Source organism: Hevea brasiliensis, chromosome 10 (assembly GCF_030052815.1).
Source record: "Hevea brasiliensis isolate MT/VB/25A 57/8 chromosome 10, ASM3005281v1, whole genome shotgun sequence".
In the NCBI taxonomy this organism is placed as follows: Eukaryota; Viridiplantae; Streptophyta; class Magnoliopsida; order Malpighiales; family Euphorbiaceae; genus Hevea; species Hevea brasiliensis.
This window is the reverse complement of record NC_079502.1, coordinates 12,459,409-12,484,877: the sequence shown is the minus strand read 5'-3', so window position 1 is coordinate 12,484,877 and position 25,469 is coordinate 12,459,409. Positions and strand designations below refer to the sequence as shown.

General features: G+C 33.6%; 2 protein-coding genes across 22 annotated transcripts in view; both read right to left on the bottom strand.

Moving 5' to 3' along the window:
* Nucleotides 1-19,806, bottom strand: part of LOC110654187 (uncharacterized) — a 29,142-nt gene extending 9,336 nt beyond the window's left edge. For 2 of the 21 annotated variants that reach the window (XR_009140735.1, XR_009140737.1), the window contains exons 1-6: nucleotides 19,509-19,769; nucleotides 19,293-19,372; nucleotides 2,230-4,109; nucleotides 1,800-1,994; nucleotides 1,105-1,175; nucleotides 791-899 (exon numbers count right to left, since the gene is read on the bottom strand). The gene's annotated coding sequence lies outside the window, so the exon portion shown is untranslated. Of the gene's footprint in view, nucleotides 1-790; nucleotides 900-1,104; nucleotides 1,176-1,591; nucleotides 1,995-2,229; nucleotides 4,110-4,764; nucleotides 5,011-19,258; nucleotides 19,373-19,508 lie in introns of those variants that run through there. The other 19 variants (XR_009140738.1, XR_009140739.1, XR_009140748.1 and 16 more) reach the window with 19 other exon arrangements.
* Nucleotides 5,346-7,046, bottom strand: LOC131169823 (uncharacterized). Its single transcript, XM_058129189.1, has 2 exons — nucleotides 6,069-7,046; nucleotides 5,346-6,001 (listed from the first exon to the last, which is right to left on the bottom strand). The coding sequence occupies exons 1-2, from the start codon at nucleotides 6,908-6,910 to the stop codon at nucleotides 5,842-5,844; spliced, it is 1,002 nt and encodes a 333-aa protein (XP_057985172.1). The 5' UTR covers nucleotides 6,911-7,046; the 3' UTR covers nucleotides 5,346-5,841.
* Nucleotides 19,807-25,469: the final 5,663 nt, after the last annotated feature.

Below are 25,469 nucleotides of genomic sequence, written 5' to 3'. Positions count from 1 at the left end.
CTAAGAAGTACTTGAGTAGGTCCAAGCCTTTTATTTGAAACTGGGTCTGAAGGAAGTGTTTAAGGGACGAAATACCTACAGAGTCACTCCCAGGGATAACAATATCAACATATACTACCAGTAAAATTAGGCTAGTCTTAGACTGCCTATAAAATACCGAATGATCGCACTTACTCTTTTGCATACCAAAATCCCGTACTAATTCACTGAATCTCTCAAACCAAGCCCAAAGACTTTGTTTCAAGCCATAAAGATACTTTCGAAGTCTGCAAACTTTACCCAACTCCCCCTAAGCAACAAATCCTGGTGATTGCTCCATATATACCTCCTTCAGAAGATCACCATGAAGAAAAGCATTTTTTATATCTAATGGTGCAAAGGCCAATCATATGTAGCTGCTCTAGAGAAAAACAATTGAACTGAAACTAGTTTAGCTACAGAAGAAAAAGAATCAGAGTAATCCACTCCATATATTTAAGCATATCCCTTGGCTACAAGACGTGCTTGCAATTTGGCTATAGAACCATTAGGATTCGTCTTCACCGAAAAAATCCATTTGCAACTAATAGCTTTTTACTAGTGGGCAAACGTATCAATTCCCATGTATCATTTGTATCTAAGGCCTCCATTTTCTCTTTCATAGCAGCACACCAATCGGGATGAGAAAATACATCAATGACTATTTTAGGGATTTTTATAAAGTCTAAAGAGGTAACAAAATATCGAGAAAGAGAAGACAAATGATTATAAGAAACAAAAAAAGAAATAGGATAAGTATATGCACGTTTACCTTTGCAAAGAGCAATGGAAAGATCTAAAGTAGGATCACGATCAGTGCTAGTAACTGGACCTTCCGATGAAGAAGATGTGAAGAATCTAAGTCTAGAATCTCCAATCTCCTAAAATGAACATAAACAACAAGAGGTCTGACTGAGACTAAAATAAGGACAGAAGGAGCAGGAGGAGGAGGATTTTGTTTAATAGTGTAAACTAAAAGATCATCATTCTCCCCCTAATTCTCATACATAGATGTTTGAGGAAAGTAGACTCAAAAAATGTAACATCAGCAAAAACAATATAACGATTAAGAGTTGGAGAAAACACCTGTATCCTTTTTGGAGCCGTGAGTATCCAAGGAAAACACATTTAAGAAACTTTGGATCCAATTTAGAAACCTGTGGATGAACATCTCGCACAAAATAAGTACAACCAAAAATCTGGGGTTTAACAGGAAACAATGATTTAGATGAAAACAAAATAGTGTAAGGAATATCCCCAAAAGACAGAAGATGGCATGTGATTAATCAGAAAACATGCTGTAAAAACTGCATCAGCCCAAAAATGTTTAGGTACCTTCATTTGGAAAAGAAATACCCTAACTACATCAAGAATATGTCGATTTTTCCTTTCGGCAACACCATTTTGGGATAGTGTATCAACATAGGATGAGCGGTGAAGAATACCATTTTGAGTCATATAGGTCTAAAAGTGTTCAGAAAAATATTCTTTAGCATTATTACTTCTTAGCATGCATACAGAAGTATTAAACTAAGTTTTAATTTCAACATAAAAAGCATTAAAGATAAAAAAATAACTCAGAACGATTCTTCATTAAATATAATCATGTAACACGAGAGTAATCATCCACAAAGGTAATAAAATATCTAAATCCAAGTTTAGAAGTAATAGTACAAAGACCCCAAATATCAGAATGAACTAGTTCTAAAGAGGACAAGCCCATTTATTGACTCTAGGCACAGAAGGTAAACAATGATGCTTAGCAAACTGACATGACTCACATTCTAGTGCTGACAAAGACTAAAACTGAGGACATAATTTCTTCAAGGTAATAACGAAGGATGGCCCAATCTACAATAAACTTCAAGAGGAGTTAAGGTACTGGAGCACGCAATAGATTGCGATTCACATTTATCAAGGATGTAGAGACCACCTGACTCATGCCCTTTACCAATAATCTTCTTCGTCGTAAGATCCTGAAACAAACAATGGTTAGGAAAAATAGAAATAGAACAATTTAAGTTTCGAGTAAATTTACTAAAAGAGAGTAAATTAAAAGAGAAGTTAGGTAGACATAAGACAAATGACAAAGATATGATGTTGTTGGATTCATAGTTCCAAAACCTATAACACACGAAGTAGATCCATCAGCTAAAGTAACTGTGGAACGAGTAGTAAAAGACTAAAAATCAGATAAAAGATCAGAATTACCTGTCATATGATCTGTAGCACCAGAATCAATGACCCATTTGGACGACGAGGACACAAGGCATGTAGTGAATTTACCTAACTCAGCGATAACAATTGAGGAATTGGTAGGCCTTAGAGTTGTCTGATACTTGGAGAACTATGTAAATTCTTCTGCAGACGCTGAGATAGTTTTCTCAGAGGAGGAAGACATTGTAGAATTTTCTGCTACCATATTTGCCACCTGGGATAACTGATTTTTCTTTTGAAGTTTCAAACAGTTACATTTTATGCATCCAGGCTCATGACAATAATAACAAATGACTCCTCCTGAGTCCTTATTAGAACTAGCATTCCCATTACGTTGATTATTTCTATTGCTAGTAACCCTCTACATCCTCCTCTATTTTCCTATTGTCCACTTATATTCTAACTAATTAGAGCACCGTTAGTTGGTTGTGAAAAATGAGTGCTCTCTATACGAAGGACACATGTAAAGGTATCATGAAGAGAAAAAATCTCAAAACAAGAGAAAATTTGAGATTTAACAGTCTCATATTCTGAGAGTAAACCAACAAGAAAACTTATAACAGTCATTTGCTCACGTTGAGCTTATTGCACCTTTACATAAAGACTAAATGGTAACAGAACATTAAGCTGTTCATAAATACATTTAAATTTCATAAAATATGTTGTAAGAGTATTATCTTGTTTTTCAGGTCGATAAAATGCTTTGCAAACATCATATATGCGAGAAATATTGTCTTTGCCAGAGTATAAAAATTCTAAACACTTTATCAATTCTTTAACATACTCACAGTGATTAATAAGACTCATTACCTCACTGTGAATTGAATTCCGAAGCTGTGAGAACAAACAAGCATCTTCCTTCAGCCAAGCTTGCCTGGTATCATAATCCAGTAGATGATTTGAGAGATGATCATCTTTATCAATGCTCCGCAAATAAATCTGAACAGTTTTGCTCCATTCCAAGTAATTTAAGCCATTGAGTTTGTGTTCGATGATTTTAGTCATCACTGAGACTACATCAGGAATTATAGACTTAGTCTCACCCCTCAGCCATTGCACTTTAACTATCCACAGTCCACAAATAACCCAAGAGACTGTCAAATGTTAACAGATCTTTATGATCCAGTGACACAAAAAAGAGAATCTTCAAGCACCACCAAGAACGAAGCCTCAAAACCAAACATAGCCTGCCGGGATGGAATCACCATGTTGGGGCAACGCCAAGGAAGGAGGTCCAACCATTGGACTCTACCGGAAAATGCCACACGCGCGGACACGGCCGATGCGTGGAACAGGAACCAAAAACAAGAAAGTGGTGCGTGGAGGCCGTTCACTCCAAGTCCGGTCACCAGACTTTTAGGGAAGGTCGATCGGCACTTGTGTCACCTCCTGAAGGTGGCTGTGAGATACCGTAATAACCCAACGGGATTCTCCAAGGTTGTAGTGAGTCAAAGGAAAGAATAAGGGAACGGGAACAGGAGAGAATTCTCAAGGAAAGAGGGCTTCAGAACCAGGCTCTGATACCATGTAATTGAAGGTATTTTCATATATTCAAAGGTGTTAATATACAGCTATATATATATACAATTATCTCCTATTCTACATAGACTGAAATTCTACTTCTACACTGATTAGGAATCCTTTATTAACAATGATATCCTATCAGAGTCAACTTCTAATGGGAAAAGACTTCTATAACAATTTTCTTAATCCAATTGATAAAATAGAGAAAGCATACTCCACTTCCCTATAAACAGAGGGAAACATACACATACTCAAATGTGAAAATGACCTTGATATATCTTCTGCTGCTTGAAAAGGTAAAATATAATAACCTCTTTCAAGGTTTCATCATAAGAAGCCTTCTCAAAGCCCTGTTACAACCATAAAGAACTTTAGTCAGCCTAATGGAAACACAGGTATAACAGCAAGAGTAGAAGCACATAGTAAATGCAAGCCTATAATAAAAAGTTAGCACTAAATGAATATGAAAATAAAAAAACAAAAGGCTAATAATCCAATATATATATATATATATATATATATATAAAGGACTAGCTAAATTGTAAATCGGAACAAATAAATAAATAAATATATATATATATTTATTTATTTATTTATTTGTTCCGATTTACAATTTAGCTAGTCCTTTAATTTGTATCAGTTTTTAAACAACATTTTTCACTAACATCATTTATATCCAGGTCACAATTCAACTTACGTGGAGCGTGCCAACTGATTATGTTTCATTTATTTAATTCAAATAAATTCCGTCAGATTAAATTAATTTTTGAAAAAAGCAAAAAATCCAGTTGTGATATTTTAAAAAATGTTTAGTTGAAAAGAATTAATTTCTAGTTAAATTTGGGTCATTCAATTTTAATATGCTACGTTAACATCGTTGTAGATGATGATGCACAAAACCAGGAAAATTGAAAACACTTACTTGCACCTATAATGCATAAAATCAGGAAAATAAAGGTCTTTGCAAAAGTTATGAAAAAGCCACACTCAAGAAAGTCTCCATACCATATTCAGAGACAATTATCATGCATTTGCTCTCAAAGGTACCATCTCTAGCTGTCTTATCTGCCTATCAAGCCATTAATACGTCCATATTTTATTGAATTGAAACTCACCACCTCGGTATCATCAGCAACCTTACCTTCAGTAGCCATTTTCCTCATATTCTATTAGTTGACCAAACACTGAAATTGAATAGTGTACGCATTTCTTTGATTAGCATTTTTTATGGAGTAAATTGACCTGAACATGCTGGAACAAGTAGGTGCAGTTAAATAAGGTCATACATAGAATCACGTAAACGCTTGTAAGGAAACGCGGACACGGGGAAACGCGGAAACGGATACAGGGAAACGGCATTTTAAAAAACATAGGAAACGAAAACGTGAGGGAAACGTGTAAATATAAAAAATACAGCGGTATATTTATAAATAAATAAATAAATATATATATATATATATATATATATTATGAAAGATGTTTAATAATAAATAAAGTTCAAATCAACATTTAAATTCAACTATAAAAATACATATTTAGAAGTTTCATACTTATAAGAAATAAATATTAACTACAACACATTCAAATGTTAAAAAAGAAAAGATAATGAAATTTATGATATTTCTTCAACTTCACTGTCTTTCTCATTCTCCTTCTCCATGCTTGTTGTTGCATTTTCATCAAACAAAACAAACTCTAACTCTGGTTCATCCAATGAAAGGTTGGCAAATTCAAGAACTCCCACATCTTCCACACTCCCAAATTGATCACCACCAACATCCCACAATTTTGTCTTCTCATCATAATATTGGGAGGAGTTTCTCGACAGAAGACGAAGATTATTATGGATAAAAACCAAGTCCTCTGCACGTTTTGGAGTTAATTTATTCCTTCTACATGAATGAATGAAGGAATAAATACTCCAATTTCTTTCACAACAAGAGGAGGAAATAGGTTGTCCAAGCACTTTAAAAGCCAACCTTTGAAGTAAGGGTGCATTAGAACCAAAACATGCCCACCATTTCCTAGGATCTGTAACATACATACTTCCAATAGAATCACGATCAGCAAAAGGTCCACTTTTCAAAGAAAAATTTGCAAATTCATCATTTGCTCTAATTCGCTCATCTTCATTAGAAAAAAAATCCTCCTAAAGCATTTAATTCTCTCAGTTGATACTTCTCCATCCATATGAGAAGGCACTCTACCTTCTTCCTCTTGAAGCCATTTTTCACTATAAAATCTTCAAAAATAAGAAAATAAAAAAAAAAAATAGAACAAGAAGATGAGTATGTAAGTTAGAAATTTACCTTAGATTTAATGAATGGGCTAAACAATGAAGGGGAGTGTTGCTCTTGGCCCAACGATCAACAAGAATTCGATGAACCACATAATAAAAAGGAAAAAACCCATCTGCTTGCTTTCCTTCATGATCAAAAATAACTTGCTTCACCTTTTCAATCATAGAATCCCACAACTCATAAACCAAATGAAGGCATGATTTGTCTGTGTCACAAACTCTGATCATGTCATAAATGGGCCCAGTAAAAGCAATGATGTAATCAACCTTTTCCCACCAATCCTCATCTACCACTTTATCATGAACAAATCTAGCTTTGCCTTGGTCATCTTCTCGGTATTGTGCCCATTGATCACTCATAACCATTGCTTCTAAAGCACGCCTAATAAGTTTAAATCTTTTAAGCATCACAACAATAGAAGCAAAACGAGTGTCAGCAACTGAAAGCAATTTCAAAGGGCTAAACCGATTATAAATTGCAAGCCTCATGAAATGATTCATTATAAAATTCTTGATTTGCAAAGCATCCCCATGGATTTCAATGATCCAATGACACACATCATAAGTTTCTTGATTAGTTTCCAAATTTTTTGCTGCACATATATTCTTCAAAACAAGATTAAGAGTGTGCACAACACAAATAGTCCAATAAATATGTGAAAACATTCTCTCAATGATTTCTCCAACACCTTTACAATTTGAAGCATTATCAGTAATGACTTGTACCACTTTTTGATGACCCACCTCATCAATTACTTCTTTTAGCAAATTAGCAATAAATTGCTTATCTTTCACTTCACTAGAACAATCTACAGATTTGATAAACATGGGGCCAGACTCAGAAACAACCATAAAATTAATCAAAGGCCTCCTCTGGGGATAACTCCATCCATCACTCACAATACTAACACCCTTTTCTAACCAAGTGCTTTTAATTGGTTCAAGCAACCTCTCTACATTTGTTTTTTCTTGCTGAAGTAATGTGGTTCTCAATTTGTTATAACCAGTGACACATAACCACCCAAAACATGATTAGCAGCAAAAGAATAAGAACTCACATAATAAGGATTTCTAGCAAAATTAAAAGGTAGACCCCCAGTGTAGAACATTCTAGCAATCTCTGCATCTAATTAAGCTCTAGTTTGCAAGTCAAAAGCTCTACTAAGAGGAGAATCATTAACTCTTCTTTTCTTCAAAGCTGCTGAAATACTTGGTTCAATTATATTAAATGAAGGAACAGAAGTTATATTAATAGGCAAAGAAACTCGCCTAAATTGTGAATTGGTAATTTTGTTTGTTGCCTCATCCTCCTGTTTCCTCATTTCAGAAATACTATCATTCATCACTTTTTTACACACACCAATCCCTTTTCCAGTGATTTTCAATAAATGAGCCCTCACTCTAGTATAAGTCCCTTGCTTTTCTTGTCCACAAAAATTGCATATCCATTTACAATTACCCCCTCCTCCAGTTTTCTCTAGTTTAGTTATATATCTCCACAGAGGATTAAATTCTTCCTCCCTAGTTTTTGAAGAAGTGGCACTAATGCTATTTGCTTGGGTAGAATTTGAGTTCGAAGAATCCATTCAAAAATTGTCCTATCAAAATGACAAAAAGAAAATGCAATTTTATACAATTTACAAATTATTTAAACAAATTATATACTAAGGATAAAAGCACAATGTAAATTATATATTAAAAGATTAAAGAATTAAATAATAGAATTGAATAAATTGACTATATTATGAAAAATTTTAATATATAATATAACGATACATTAAAACAAATTATATTAAACACATTATATATAAACTATTACAAAAATATAAAATATATTAATATAAAATGCAAATTTTGAATGTTGGAATTTTTTTTACTTATCATTAATTAGTATTTAAACTTGAAATTTTATAATTTTAAAAATAACTTTAAAAATATATTTACATTTGTCCTTAATTTCCTTCAAAATGTTGATTGTAAAAATATGGCAAATCTTGAAAATTTTTAGTGAATTTGGGAAAATTTTTTTTATCTTTTTAAAAATAAAAAAAAAATATTTATGATAACTCCTTAAATTTTGTTTGAGAAAAATCTAATTATGGAATATACATTTAGAGAAAAAAAATTAATATTAAATATGATAAATTTATTATTAATTAATGGAATAAAATTATAATTAATTAATAAAAATTGCTTGATAAAATTATTTCACAAAAAAATTAGAAAAGAAAAATAATAAATTAATAATAAAGAAAATAATACGCCACTTACCTTTCGATCTTCTTCTTCTTCCCCAATATAAACCTAATTACCCTCATTCACAATCGGGAAGAAAAAAAAAATGGGAAACGCCACTTACCTTTCGATCTTCTTCTTCTGTTGATAAGGATGGAGAGAGCATATCAAAGAGTTAATATGGCAGATCAGAGAGAAAAGAATTTCTGTTAGTAAACTTACTCGTACCTTAAATTGTTTTGTTTCCTTTTTTCCTGACCAGTGTTTGTTTTAGGATCTTACGACGAAGCAGATTATTGGTAGAGGACGCGAGTCAAGTGTCTCTACATTTTGGAAAATCATGTACCGCGGTCGCTTGTTTGCTCCAGTACCTTAACACCTCTCGAAGCTCATTGTAGATTAGGTCATCCTTCTTTGTCTACCATGAAGAAGTTGTATCCTCCATTTTAGTCTTTATCAGTACTAGAATGTGAGTCATGTCAATTTGCAAAACATCATCGTTTAACTTCTGCGTCTAGAGTCAATAAACAGGCTTCATCCCCTTTTGAGTTAGTTCATTCTGATGTTTGGGGTCCTTGTTCTGTTACTTCTAAAACTAGATTTCGTTATTTTGTTACTTTTGTTGATGATTACTCTCGTGTTACCTGGTTATATTTAATGAAGAATCGCTCTGAGTTGTTTTCTATCTTTTGTGCCTTTTGTAATGAAATCAAAACTCAATTTAATATTTCTGTGCGCATATTAAGAAGTGACAATGCCAAAGAATACTTTTCAGCACAATTTCAGTCTTATATGACACAAAATGACATTCTTCATCAGTCTTCCTGTGTGGATATCCCATCCCAAAATGGCGTGACCGAAAGAAAAAATCGGCATCTTGTTGAGGTAACTCGTGCTCTTCTTTTATAGATGAAAGTTCCTAAACACTTTTGGGCAGATGCAGTTTCTACGGCATGTTTTTTTATCAATCGCATGTCGTCTTCTGTCCTTAATGGGAATATTCCTTATACTACTTTGTTTTCTACAAAATCTTTGTTCCCTATTGAACCCCGTATTTTTTGTTGTACCTGTTTTGTGCATGATGTTCGTCCACAGGTTACTCAATTGGATCCAAAATCTCTTAAATGTGTCTTCCTTGGGTACTCCCGTCTCCAAAAAGGATACCGTTGTTTCTCTCCTACTCTTAATCGTTATCTTGTTTCTGCAGATGTCACATTTTTTGAGTCCACTCTATTTTTTCCTCAATCATCTGTGCATGGGAGTCAGGGGGAGGAGGATGATCTCTTAATATATACTGTCCAACCAATGTCTAGTCCTCTCCCACAGCTTGTTCCTTCTGTCTCTAAACCTACTCGACCTCCCATTGTTCATGTTTATTCTAAGAGATTGGAGATTCCTGACTCAGATCCTCTACCAGCTACTTCGTTGGGAGATCCTGTACCTCATACTGATCATGATTCTGATCTAGACTTACCCATTACTCTTCGTAAAGGTATACATTCATATACTTACCCTATCTCTTCTTTTGTTTCTTATAATCAATTGTCTTCTTGTTCTCGGTGTTTTGTTACTTCTTTAGACTCTGTTCCTATCCCTAATACTGTTGGTGAGGCACTGTCTCATCCTGGCTGGTGTGATGCTATGAAAGAGGAAATGGAGGCTTTAGATGCTAATGGTACATGGAAACTGTTGCCTTTGCCCATTAGTAAAAAAACTATTGGTTGCAAATGGGTATTTACAATAAAGGTAAATCATGATGGTTTTGTGGCTAGGTTAAAAGCACGCCTTATAACAAAAGGATATGCTCAGACATATAGAGTTGATTACTCTGACACTTTTTCTCCTGTAGCTAAACTTACTTCTATTTGCTTGTTTATCTCTTTAGCAGCTACATATGATTGGCCCCTGCATCAATTAGATATCAAGAATGCTTTCCTTCATGGTGATCTTCAGGAGGAGGTGTATATGGAGCAACCACCTGGGTTTGTTGCTCAGGGGGAGTTGAGTAAAGTTTGTAGGCTTCGGAAGTCTCTTTATGGCTTGAAACAAAGTCATAGGACATGGTTTGGGAGATTCAGTGAAACAGTACAGGAATTTGGTATGCAAAAGAGTAAGTGTGATTACTCAGTATTTTATAGGCAATCTGAGGCTGGTCCAATTCTCCTGGTAGTCTATGTGGATGACATTGTCATCACTGGGAGTGACTCTGCAGGTATTTCATCTCTTAAAACCTTCCTCCAAACCCAGTTTCAGACCAAAGACTTGGAATTGTTAAAGTATTTTTTGGGTATCGAAGTTATGAGAAGTAAGAAGGGTATTTTCTTGTCTCAAAGAAAATATGTCCTCGATCTATTGATAGAGACAGGAAAATTAGATGCTAAGCCTTGTAGTGCACCAATGACTCCAACTTTACAACTGTTAGCAGGGGATAGTGAGTTGTTTGAAGATCCAGAGATATACAGGAGATTGGTAAGAAAATTGAACTACCTTACAGTCACTCGTCCTAACATTGCTTATGCCGTTAGTGTGGTAAGTCAGTTTATGTTTTCCCCAACTGTTGCTCATTGGGAAGCCTTGAAACAAATCTTGTATTATCTGAAGGGCGCTCCAGGAAGAAGTTTGCTATATGGTAATCATGGGCTTTTGAATGTTGAATGTTTTTCAGATGCCGACTGGGCTGGATCTAAGGTTGACAGGAGGTCAACTACTGGATATTGCGTTTTTGTTGGAGGAAATTTGGTGTCTTGGAGAAGCAAGAAGCAGAGTGTAGTTTATCGATCTAGTGCTGAATCCGAATACAGAGCCATGGCACAATCAGTATGTGAGATAATGTGAATACTTCAATTACTAGATGAGACAGGTTTTAAGATCTCCCTGCCTGCGAAATTGTGGTGTGATAATCAAGCTGCTCTCCATATTGCTTCTAATCCGGTGTTTCATGAGCGGACCAAACATATTGAGATTGATTGTCACTTTATTCGTAAAAAGATTCAACAACAGATCATCTCAACAAGACACATCAAAACTGGAGAGCAGTTAGGAAATATTTTCACAAAAGCTCTGAATGGAGCTAGGATTGACTACATTTATAACAAGTTAAGCATGATTAACATCTATGCTCCAACTTGAGGGGGAGTGTTATGGAAAGTCAATCACTATATTATTTCTCTGTATATTTTGTATTCTGTATTCCTATTTAGGATTTCTTCCTAATTAGTAGAACACAATTATAAGAATCAATTGTATATATACACCCATGTACAGATTAATTAAAATTAAGGAGAATCATCTCTTTCTACAAACTAAAACGACTCGAATCCCATATGTCTAAGTGAACAATATCAAATATAGATGTGGCCCTATTATTGACTCGCTTGGGAAAGGAAGCTCGAGTTTGTTTCTCAAGTTGAGATGACTCACAATCTAAAGAAGACAGAAGAAAAACTAAGTACTAATTTTTGAAGTTTGGTAATACTTGGATGACCCAAGCAGCTATGAAGAAGATCGATAGATGCAGTGGAAGTGAGAGCAACTGATAATTTCGAAATAGATAGATGATACAGTCCTTGTAACTCATATCCCGTTCCAATCGTCTTCCCCGTACTCCGGTCCTGCACAATAACAGAGTTATCCAAAAAGGTGACAGAACAATCAAGATTTTTTATTAATTTGCTAATGAAAATTAAATTGTATGGACATTCAAGTGCAAATAAGACTGAGTTCAAAGAAACAGAAGGAAGAGGTTGAACTTCTCCTATTCCGTTAACCATAGTTTGTGAGCCATTAGCAAGTGTAACTCTAAAGGAAATTGGAGGGGTAGTAAGGTTAAAGAAAAGGTACTTATTACCATAGATATGGTCAGATGCATCGAGTCTAGTATCATGGGCCAATGGGTGTAGACTTTGTTAGATAAGCAAAGGTTAGTAGCTTGATACTGCAAGTACTCAATGCAGTCAACTCCAGTAAGGACAATGGAATCAGACTGTTGATCTTTGGCATCAGGTAAGGGAAGAAGTCCATTCCCATGAGTTTGTGCTACATTAGCTACATGACGATTTATGTTGGATTGATTATTATTATTATTGCATGGTGTTCTGCCATGCAATGCCCAACAAGTATTTCAAGCGTGGAAAGCCCTTTCATTTTCCTTTTCGAGAACCACCCTATCCCTACTAATTTCCAGTCTGCACAGCTAGCACTAATGTTTCAATTTCATTACTACCATTTGCATTTAAGGAAATGCGTAGCAATCAAGCAGAGACATCTTCCAGGGAAGGAATCACAGAACCCATCAAGATTTGATCCCATATAAAACCTAGATCAGATCGCAGTCCTATCAAAGCCAAAACCATAAAGAACTTGTCTTGTTGTTGTTCCTGCGCAGTGATGCTATTAGAGAATGGCATTAGAGAATTAAATTCATCCTTCAGTGTTTCTATTTGGCCTAAATAACTCTCCATATCTTAGTGATTTTATTGGAGATGAACAATATCTTAAACAACTTTATATATACGTTGTATGTCATTAGTATGTAAAGTTTTAGCCTTTGTCCATACCTTACAACAATTCTTACAGGACTGAAATAAGGTAAGTAATTTAGGGTCCAGAGAATGCCATAAAAGGCTACAAAACTGTGCATCTACCTTGTTCCAGCTAGTTCTACCATCAACAGCAATATCACCAGCATTCTTGACCAGATGTTCATCACAACCTTGCCCCATGAACCACAATTCTACTGAAGCTGACCATGACATATAATTTGTTATGGAAAGTCAATCATTATATTATTTCTGTGTATATTCTGTATTCTGTATTCCTAATGGAAAGTCAATCATTATATTATTTCTGTGTATATTCTGTATTCTGTATTCCTATTTAGGATTTCTTATTTAGGATTTCTTCCTAATTAGTATAACACAATTATAGGAATCAATTGTATATAAATACCCATGTACAGATTAATTGAAATCAATGAGAATCATCTCTTTCTACATCTCTTTCTACATGGTATCAGAGCCTAAAGAAGTAACAAAACACCGAGAACAAGAAGACAATTGATTATAAGAAACAAAAGAAGAGATAGGGTAAGTACATGAACGTTTACCTTTACGAAGAGCAATGGGTAAATCTAGATCAGAATCATGATCAGTATGAGGTACAGGATCTCCCAACGAAGTAGCTAGTGGAGGATCTGAGTCAGTAATCTCCAATCTCCTGGAATAAACATGAACAACGGGAGGCCGAGTAGGTCTAGAGACAGAAGAAACAGGCTGTGAGAGAGGACTAGACATTGATTGGGCAGTATATATTAAGATATCATCCTCCTCCCCCTGACTCTCATACACAGATGATTGAGAAAAAAATGGAGTGGACTCAAAAAATGTGACATCTGCAGAAACAAGATAACGATTAAGAGTAGGAGAGAAAGCAGTACCCTTTTTGAATCAGGAGTACCCAAGGAAGACACATTTGAGAGACTTTGGATCCAATTTAGTAACTCATGACGAACATCACGTACAAAACAAGTACAACCAAAAATACGGGTTCAACAGAAACAAAGATTTTGTAGGGAACAAAGCGGTATAAGGAATATCCCCATTAAGGATGTAAGACGGCATACGATTGATCAAAAACATGCGTAGAAAGCATCCGCCCAAAAGTGTTTAGGAACTTTCATCCGAAAAGAAGAGCACGAGTTACCTCAAGAAGATGCCGATTTTTTCTTTCGCCACGCCATTTTGGGATGGGGTATCCACACAGAAGATCGATGAAGAATGCCATTTTGTGTCATGTAAGATTGAAATTGTCTTGAAAAATATTCTTTAGCATTGTCACTTCTTAATATGCTATGAAATATTAAATTGAGTTTTGATTTCATTACAAAAGGCACAAAAGATAGAAAACAACTCATAACGATTCTTCATTAAATATAACCAAGTAACACGAGAGTAATCATCAACAAAAGTAACAAAATAACGAAATCCAGTTTTAGAAGTATGAACAAGGACCCCAAACATCGAATGAACTAACTCAAAAGGACGGCCAGTTTATTGACTCTAGACACGTAAGGCAAACGATGATGTTTTGCAAACCGACACGACTCACATTCTAGATCGATAAAGATGGCGAGGACACAACTTCTTCATGGTAGACAAAGAAGGATGACCCAATCTACAATGAGCTTCAAGAGGTGTTACTGATCGAGCAAACAAGCGACGCGGTACATGATTTTCGAATGTAGAGACCACGACTCACGTCCTCTACCAATAATCGCTTCGTAAGATCACAAACAAACAACGATCGGAAAAAAGGAAATAGAACAATTTAAGGTACGAGTAAGTTTACTAGAAAGTAGATTAAAAGAGAAATTTGGTAGACACAAAGCAGATGATGACAAAGAAATTGACGAAGTCGGATTCGAGAACCCATGACACAAGAAGTAGAACCATCTAAAGTAATGAGAGGAAGTGGGATTAGACAAAGCGGATAGAAGACTAGAATTACTGTCATGTGATGCATTGCAAATCAATAACCCATTTGGATGAGGAATACACAAGGCATGTAGTGGATTTACCTGACTTAGCGATCTCAGGACTAGGGGAACTGGTAGGCTTTTGAGATGCACATCGGGAAAAGCGTGCAAAATCTTAGATACCAAAGCAGCTTTTCTCAGAGGAAGATACCGTAGAGAATCCTCACGCCATATTTGCCATCTGTGATCGCTGATTTTTCCTCTGAAGTCATGGACAATTATATTTTGTATGGGCTCATGACAATAATAACAAATGACTCCTCTTGAGTCTGATTAGAACTAGCCTCTCCATTACGATTACATTTGTAATTCCTCCTCTACTTCCTCTTCTATTACCCTGTTGTCCATTTGGATTACGGCTAATAAGAGCACTGTGAAGATTGGGTACTCTGCACGAAGGACCCGTGTGAATGTTTCATGCAAAGAGGAAATCTCAATCGGAAAGAATCGAGATTTAGCGATCTCATACTCGAAGGAAGGCACGCAAGAAAACTCATATTGCTCCGTTGGGCGAACTTTCACATCGTAACTAAAAGGCAACAATACATTAAGTTCCTCATATACCCGTTTAAAATCCATAAAATAAGCCGTGAGAGACTTATTCTCTTTCAACGGTCACGGTAGAATGCCTTACAAACATCATAAATACGGGAGATATTCCCTTTACCAGAATACAGAAAATCTAAGTAATCCATCAATTCTTTAACAAATTCACAGTGATTAATTAAACTAATTACCTCACTGTGAATCGAGTTCCGAAGCTGCAAAAACAACCGAGCGTCCTCCCTTAGCCAAGTTTGTTGTGTATCATCAGTAGGTGGATCTTTAGTAAGGTGATCATCATTATCAATGCTACGCAAATAGACCCTATGATCTTACTCCACCTGGGTAATTTGAACCATTAAGTTTGTGTTCCGTGATCTTAGTCATCATCGGAATCACATCAGAAATAACATTCTTATTGTCTGCCATTTGTTGAGACAAAGAAACTAACCAAAACGCTAATCCAAAGTGCTGACAGCAACAAAATAATCCAAAATCACAAATCAAGTAAATAAATAGGATCCGAGAGCCAAACCTCGAAGTCCTTTAATGGTGTCTTGGATCGAACAACGACACAGTGGTGGAATGAGGGGATTGAGGCGACGGCAATGTTAATCGCGGCCAAGGTCTCTCTGGTGGGTGGTGAGAACAAATAGTCACCCTAGATGGCCTGCTCTGATACCATGTAGAAAGAATGCTTTCTACATATGATTGGCCCCTGCACCAATTGGATATCAAGAATGCTTTCCTTCATGGTGATCTTCAGGAGGAGGTGTATATGGAGCAACCACCTGAGTTTGTTGCTCAGGGGGAGTTGGGTAAAGTTTGTAGGCTTTAAGTCTCTTTATGGCTTGAAACAAAGTCCTAGGGCCTGGTTTGGGAGATTGAAACAAGACAGAATTTGGTATGCAAAAGAGTAAGTGTGATCACTCGTATTTTATAAGCAACTGAGGTGGTCTAATTCTCTGGTAGTCTATGTGGATGACATTATCATCACCGGGAGTGACTCTGCAGGTATTTCATCTCTTAAAACCTTCCTCCAAACGGACCAAAGACTTGGGATTATTAAAGTATTTTTGGGTATTGAAGTTATGAGAAGTAAGAAGGGTATTTTCTTGTCTCAAAGAAAATATGTCATCGATCTATTGACAGAGACAGAAAATTAGGTGCTAAGCCTTGTAGTGCACCAATGACTCCAAATTTACAGGATAGTGAGTTGTTTGAAGATCCAGAGATACAGAGATTGGTAGGAAAATTGAACTACCTCTTGTCACTGTCCCGACATTGCTTATGCCGTTAGTGTGGTAAGTCGGTTTATGTCTTCCCAACTGTTGCTCATTGGGAAGCCTTGGGACAAATCTTGTGCTATCCAAGGGAGCTCCAGGAAGAGGTTTGTTATATGGTAATCATGGGCATTTGAATGTTGAATGTTTTTCGATGCCGTGGATCTAAGGTTGATAGGAGGTCAACTCTGGATATTGCGTTTTTGTTGGAGGAAATTTGGTGTCTTGGAAAAGCAAGAAGCGAGTGTAGTTTCTCGATCTAGTCTGAATCCGAATCTGAGCCATGGCACAATCGATGTGAGGTAATGTGGATATTTCAATTATTAGATGAGACAGTTTTAAGACCCCCAACTGCGAAATTGTGGTGTGATAATCAAGCCGCTCTCCATATTGCTTCTAATCCGGTATTTCATGAGCGGACCAAACATATTGAGATTGATTGTCACTTTGTTCGTGAAAAGATTCAACAAATGATCATCTCAACAGACATATCAAAGCGGAGAGCAGTTAGGAGATATTTTCACAAAAGCTCTGAATGGAGCTAGGATTGACTACATTTGTAACAAGTTGGGCATGATTAACATCTATGCTCCAACTTGAGGGGGAGTGTTATGGAAAGTCAATCATTATATTATTTCTGTGTATATTCTGTATTCTGTATTCCTAATGGAAAGTCAATCATTATATTATTTCTGTGTATATTCTGTATTCTGTATTCCTATTTAGGATTTCTTATTTAGGATTTCTTCCTAATTAGTATAACACAATTATAGGAATCAATTGTATATAAATACCCATGTACAGATTAATTGAAATCAATGAGAATCATCTCTTTCTACATCTCTTTCTACATAATTATTGCTAACTTGCAACTTCATAGTAGTACTTCTTGGAGAATTGAAAATAAAAGAGAAAGTTGGCTTAGAGTCACCTAAATTGGAGGAACTACCTATTTCAGTCACCTAAATTGGAGGAACTACCTATTTCAGTCATGTTGGTTGCTCCTAAAACCTTCAAATAGATCCGACAAATAGTGTTGGATGTCTTGAAGAACAAACCCAAAGGCTACTATCTCTTGGTGGAGGGAGATCGGAAGAAGACCCGAAAATGGTGTAGGGTCAGGAAGAGCTGCCGATCAAGGGCGAGTTGGCCAGCGTTGGACCTACAAAAACAGTCGCCAAATTATCCCTCACGCACCGGCATGTCTGAAGACAGCGGAGGCACGTTGACGACGCGTGGCGGCTTCCGATAAAGGTCCAGCATCGGTCATTTGGGGCCTGAGTCACCAACGGTCAATGAATTCTTTTAGGTGAGTGGTGTAGTCCACCCCCTTCTGGTAGGTGGCCAACTAGAACGGTGGTGCCATTTGTTCTTCAAGCATAGAGAAGAGACGAAATAGAAGAAAAAAAAATTAGGCCTTTTTTTTAAGCTCTAATTCCATGAAAGAATTTCAGAAACAAGAAAGACTATGATTTTGAGAATTAAAATCTATGTATTTCATTCAACTTCTATAAATATATATATATATACACACACAGTAGTACATTCCTATTAGACTTAGGAATTGAATTCCTATTATACTACTTAAGCTTAACAGATAACTTAAGGAGATAAGGGATATCTCAACACCAATTAATATAAAAATTTTAAAAACAAATTCACTCCAATGACACTCAATGGATGATAAAAATGAACTCATCTCCGGCAAACTTGAAGTACTGATTTTTGCATATTATTACAATTTACAAATCCATTCACATAAATTGCATGAGAAGTTCCCTCTTCTAATGAAATAAATGAAGTTGAGGACAATTTCAAAAGGAGAAAAAAAAATGAAACTCATAGCTTAGCAAACATGAGTGTAGAAGAAAGAATAATGAAGTACATTTTGGGTTCAGCTATCATTATCTTACTCTCAGCCAATTGTGGGTCAACCAAATCATTCATATGCATATTTACATCACCTACCATAGCTAGAAATGGGCATACTATCAATTTTTCATAACAGATGAACATAATAAACCACGTGAATAAATTATTGAGAGCTTTTAGGAAATCCAGTGATCTCTACACAGGAAGCATAACTGATATGGAGAAAGATCAAGTCCTAAAACCCATCAGAACATCCACATTGGTTGTTCAATCATTCATTGGAATAATTACCATTCAATGAGGAATATGATATGTGGAAACATAGTTATATTCAAGTAAGACTGGAAAAATCCTAAGCACTATAAATATAGAGAACGGAGATCTGCATGTCCTTAAGGCTACCACCCACTGTCATTGCGATTTGAAGCACGTCTTAAAGGGAAGGACTTGTTTATGCTTCCAAAAGGAAAAATTAGAGATATAACATGAGCGTGTTGGCGCAATTGGGAAATGCACAGAAACAACAAGGGGATACGCATTCCAATTCACAAGATCTTGTTGTGGTTGTTTTGGATCAAGAATAGGCGTTGTTTTGGATCAAGAATAGGCGTTGTTTATATCCTTTATATATCAAGTTCTTAACTCTGTCTTCCATAAATAAGAACTCCATATGATTCCCAATATGTCCAACCCAAAAAAAGTGAATGAACAAAATTAAGCACCAATAAATTTTACCTAAAAATTATGCAGCCAATAAATTTGAACTGACCTTCCACATCGGAATCTCCAAGAACAAAATTTCCCTCTACCAGTCTACCAAGTCCTTATCCAGCACAATAAAAGTCCGCTCTGCAAAAGCACGGTCTCAAACCATCAAATACCCATCAAAATAAACAAGAACAAATTTGCTCACTGTGATCTGAAAGCAAAATAAACAACAGAGCACATCAATCAGAGACTACTGAAGCAGAGAAAGAGAGAGAACTGAGGGGATCTTGGGATCCAGGAGAGCTGCATCTGGTATTCCTCTTCGAGAGAGAATGGCTACAACCCCGTAGCTTGGAAAAGAGCAGGTTCTTGCATCCACTGGTGATACTTGGGAACATGAGCCTCCATGTATGATTCCAAGCATTAGCTTCCCTCCTTCAAGCTCACTGTCATTTTTCTAAGCTTCGCCTGCCCCACCAGTCCTCTAGCTCAAATTTTTCTGCTTCCTTGAGAAAATTTGGTAATTGCAGCTCGCCTTCTGGCGCAGATTTTTTTTTAATTTTTTAAATTAAAAATTTTAAAAATATATATATTCACTTGTTTAAAATTTCAATTTTCTATTTTTTATTTAGCTAATTGAAAAAAATAAAAATCATTTTCTCGTTATTTAGGTATCTTAACGTGACATTAATGGGTTGTAATTATATCTAATTTCTAAAATTAAATCTATAATTAATATAAAAAGTCAAATTTGTGTGATAATTTATAATTACATTTAATTATTATAATTTTAAATTATAAATTAAAACTTTTAAAAATTATTGTTAAAATTTAAAATTGATTTGGAGAAGTTTAAATTTTATCTATCAAATTTATAATTATAGAAATCAAATAAATTAAATTTACAATTATGATAATTAGATGTCTAAACAAATTTTATATTTTAATAATTAAATTAATTGATTATTTTAAAAATTATAATCACATTAATAAAAAAATAAAATCAAGTCATTTACATAGATATATTTCTATGAATTTCTTCTAATCAATTTTAGGATTTAACTATAATTACATCCAATTTCATAGGTTAGAATTAATTTTATCTAAAATTAAAAAGTTTAGCTATAATTGTAAACTAAGCTGAATATTTAACTTTTATGTTTTTTTAGGAATTAAATACAATTGTATTAAATAAATATTATTTTATTAAAATGTTAAGTGTTTAAGTATAAATATTTTTGTAGTTTAATTACATATATATTGTTTTAATTTAAAGGTACATTTTAAATTTAAGATTACTATAGTTTATTACTTGATACGCCTAAGATCTGCGGTATTTAGATGGGCGCCACATGTTTATGGCTGTAGCAGTCATGAATATTTTAATTTTCTTCTCACACACACGTGTCTATATATATATATATATATATATATATATATATATAATAAAATTTATTATTTAATCTATATTTTGATTATTAAACTATTTAATCTTTTAATTTTAATTGTATCTTCCTCCGTCTATTTTACTATTAACGATAGATGAAATGACAAATTTGCCCTTAAAATCTCTTGTGTCTCTCCTGCCTCCTTGACATCTGACCCTTACAGCCATTTCTTCAAAGCTTTAGAAGAAACTCGACAATCCTCAAAAGTCAAAACCCATCTCACCAATTCTGTTCATGCCACAAATATAACCAATTAGTGGTAAGTTCTTCCTCTTGCCCTTTTGGTCAGAATACTTGTTCCATCTCCATAGCAGAGTTGCAACCCATGTGGTGGGAAGTTAAGCTGTCTACTGGAGAAGACAAAAACCTCTGGAGGTGAGGCAAAAAGCTATGTAGCACGGAAACGGAAACACGGATACGGGAAACGCGGAAACGGACACTGGGAAACGGTATTTTCAAAAAATATAGGAAACGGAAACGTTGGGGAAACGCGTAAATATAAAAAATATAGGGATATATTTATAAATAATATATATATATATATATATATATATATTTGAAAGTTTTAGTTATAATAAATTTAAATATTAAAATAAAAAAAAATAATGAAATTAATTAATTTATTTATTTATTTATTTATATATTTATAATTATAAATAATTGAAATAATAAATATATAGAATAATAAAATTAATATTAAAATGCTGAAAATAAAAGGTTGAGAGTTTTAATATATTGAAAATTGAAAAAAAAAGATTAAAAAAAAATCAAACAGAAGATTCGGGCAAGGAGCACTGGAGCAGAGCCATGAAGAAGGAGCAGCGCCATCAGGGGCAAGGAGGTGATTGGCGAGCAAAGACGGACGGAAGGAAGCTCCCATCGCAAGACGTTGCTCACCACCAGTACTCCTCCTTCTTCTCCTCTTCTTCTTCTTCTTTTTCTTTGCCTTCTCCTTTCTTCCGAGGTGCGACTTTTTATTTTTTTAAAGAAACGCAGAAACCGCTAAGGAAACGCTGCTCGATTTCAAGGAATTACGGAAACGGCCCAGAGACGTTTCCTCGCCGTGTCCTAACGTTTCCAGCAAGGGGAAACGCTCCTGCCTCCCGTTTCCGTGCAACCTAGGCAAAAAGTGAGGTGAAGTGCAGAGCTGCAATTGGTTCTGATGATTCTCTCCCCAGAAATTGCATGGCGGGATTACATTTTTCAATTGCATTTGCCTTGAAAATTCCAACGGCTAAAATGGCAAGGGGAATAATTGACTCAATTCTCAATATCTTATTAAAAGATGAAATTGGGTAAGGTATTTATAAAACTCATTATATTCAAATTAAATCTGATTAATATTTTAAAATTTGAATTCATCTTAAATTTAATTTAAATTTATTTTTAACCAATCAAATTTGTTCCGAGTATTATTAACCAAAAATACCTGAACACATTTAAGTTTATATACTTTAATTAATAATCTACATAAAAAATATTTTTCTTAATAATTTATATTTTAAAAATTTAATAATTCCATAATATATTTAAATTCTATTTTATTTAAAATAAAATATATAAAAATTTATAAATATTATTATAAAAAATAAATACTTTATATTTAATTAAATATTTATATAAACAGATTTAAGTAAGGAATACTCAATATACAAAATTTAAACATGTCACTATATTATTATTCAAACACAAACTCATCCCAAATCCGATTATATATTATCCAAATATGTCTTATTAAAGTTTGGTTAAATTGGGTACCTACAAAAACCCGACTAGTTCCCTCCCTAATCGGATAAATTTTAACAACTGTTCCTGAACTTATATAGTTGTAACACTACAGTCCTTTAACTTTAAAATATAACATAAAATCTCCTAAACTTTCAAATTTTGCACAGTAAAATCCCTTTAACTTTCAATTACTGATTTTTCAGTTAGAAATCGATGTGGATAACTCATGCATGGTGTTTAGTCAACATTTCTCTCTCCTCTCTTATGCAAAGTGTAAAATTATTCTCTTTATGCATGAAAAATTATTTTGTCTGTAGAAAGAATAAGAATTCAATTTACATACGGCTAGAGAGAAAAAAAAAAAAAAAATACTGACTAAGCTCCATGTTGAAACTGTCCAGGTCAGCGTCTAGCTGAAAAACTGATAATTGAAGGTCAGAGAGATTTTACTATGTAAAATTTAAAAGTTAATGGGGGTTTTATGTTACATTTTTAAGTTGAGAGACTGTAATGTTACAACTAAATAAGTTTAAGGATAGTTGTCAAAATTTATCCCCCCTAATCTCACTCCAATAATTCAATTCTTTGAAACTCCAAAGAAAAAAATTTCTTTTTTTGTTATTATCTTTCAAAACCTCTCAAAATTCTGAAATCCAACTCTCATTCACCCAAAACTATTAGGAAAATGGGTTGGAATTATTAGCAGTGAGTGACTGAGGTGCAAGTTCTCAAAGAGAGGCATTACTGGTCGAAATTGCTTTGTCTAGGTCGATGCAGTGGAGGAAAAGAAATCCATCTTGGATTTCAAGAATTGTTAAAGTATTAGGAATCGCTTGTTTGCTGTGTTTGGATTTTACTGTTGAAGCTATTGAGAATATTGGGTTTGTGGAGTTGAATGGGTTTGCATGTGGGTTTGGTGGTTCTATCTTTGGTGGAGTTGTGATGTTACAAGGATAGTGGTTATGTTTGCCTCTATTTATATGGGTCAAATCGCAAGAGAAAATGGAGGTTGAGGTGAGATGGGAGTGGAGAATGAGTGTGGCAGGGAATGAGGGAGATGGAGGTTAGATTCTTGGTGTTGTAGAAATGGGGGAAAGAGGGACAAAGATGAGCAGAGTGGAAAAGAGTTAGAGAAAAACATGGGAGAAATAAAGAAATAAAGAGAGAGAGTAAAATAGAGAGGAAGCGAGAAAGAGAGGACCTTTAACATTAGGGTATTTTAGTCATTATAAAATTTTTCTCTCCAATGACTAAGGAAAAATTATTTGATTAATGATAAATTTGCATTTCTTTGGACTTGAGGACCTTTAATTTTAATAGAAGTAAAATTGAAAGACTAAATAATTCAATTTTCAAAATAGATACCAAATCCTAATTAATGATAAAATTTAGAAATTAAATTATAAACATATTAAAATTACACTTGAAAGCCAAGCAACACAATGGATGAGGTCCACCAACTAAAAGCAATCCTCCATTCTTAAAATATTAATATTGAGAAAATAATTAAAAATAGATTTTATTTATTTAATTTTTAAATCAAATTTGAATCGATATTCATATTGAATTTAAATGGATTAATTTTTAATCAAGTCTTATATATTGTTAAATTAGCTGTTAAATTTTTAAATAGTTTGAATTCAGCTAATTTTGATTTATATATAAATTTAGTAGTTTATAAATGGTCTTGAATCTATCATATTCAAGTTAAGTTAATAAATTATAGGGATAACCGTGTAAAAAAAAAAAAATCTTTACTTTTCAAATTTTTGTAATTCTATCTTATACTATAAAAATTATCAATTAAATCCTAAACTTTTTAACTTTAACTAATTCTAACTTACCATTAAGAAAACTATTATCTTGCTAACGGAGACGCCACGTCAGCCATCACATCAGCTGTTACGTTATGCTAATGGTAGGGTATAATTGGTAAAAGTTAAAAGTATAAGGTTTAATTAATAATTTAATTAGTATAGGATATAATCATTAAAAATTGAAAGTGCAGGTTTTTTTTTGGCAATTTCTTTTAAAATTATTAAAATTAAAATATAAATTATTAATTATAAATATATTTATATAGATAATTTTTACGAGTACTTCACATATTGTCATCTCTAGCATAATCTAAATGTTAAGAAATAAATTTTTCTTAAATATTTACAACAAAATTTATATATAATTAATTAAAATTTATACAACAATAATAATTAATTTTCTAAAACTAGTTAAAAATGGCTATATGAATCATTTTTTGCCATTTAATTATGTTCGAAACCAAATTGATATCAATATTTAAAAATTATAAATTTTTTATTACTACTTCTTTTCATGTCATTTTAGGCATTTTCATTTTCATTTCTTTCACCCACTATTTTATCATACTATAGTATTGAATCATTTTTAGGATAAGTAAATTAATTCAAATTTAATTTTTTATTAACTCTTAAATTTAAAAATAATTTGAAATTTTGTATAAATTAAAATAGATTGGCAAAATTGCCAAAAAAATCCTATACTTATAAATTTTTTTACAATTATACCCATACTAAAAAATTACTAATTAAACTATGAACTTCTTAACTCTTATCAATTATACCATACCGTAACGTAACGTGATGTGGCATCTAATGTGATAGCTGCCATGGCTTTCTGTTTGTGAGATAATTGTTTTATTAATGGTAGTTTAAAATTGATAAGAGTTAAAAAAAAAATAGAGTTTAATTGATAATTTTATAGGTTGGAGTAAAATTACAAAAATTTGAAAAGTAGTAGTTGTTGTTTTTTTTTTTAGTTATCCCTTTTTCTTATAAGAAAACATGTTAGTTATATATTTATTTATAAAAAAAAAAATTACTTGAGAGTGTTTTAGTCTCTTTAGTAATTATTTATTAAGTTAGTTGTGGCCATAATAAATTAGGTTGTAAAAATAGGTATTTTCTAGAAATAATAATTAATTAATGATAATTTATTTTATATTATAATGATTAAAATAGAATAATATTTTATGCTCGTAAAACTTTAATAAATAAATTTAAATAATATTTTTCCTTCACATGATT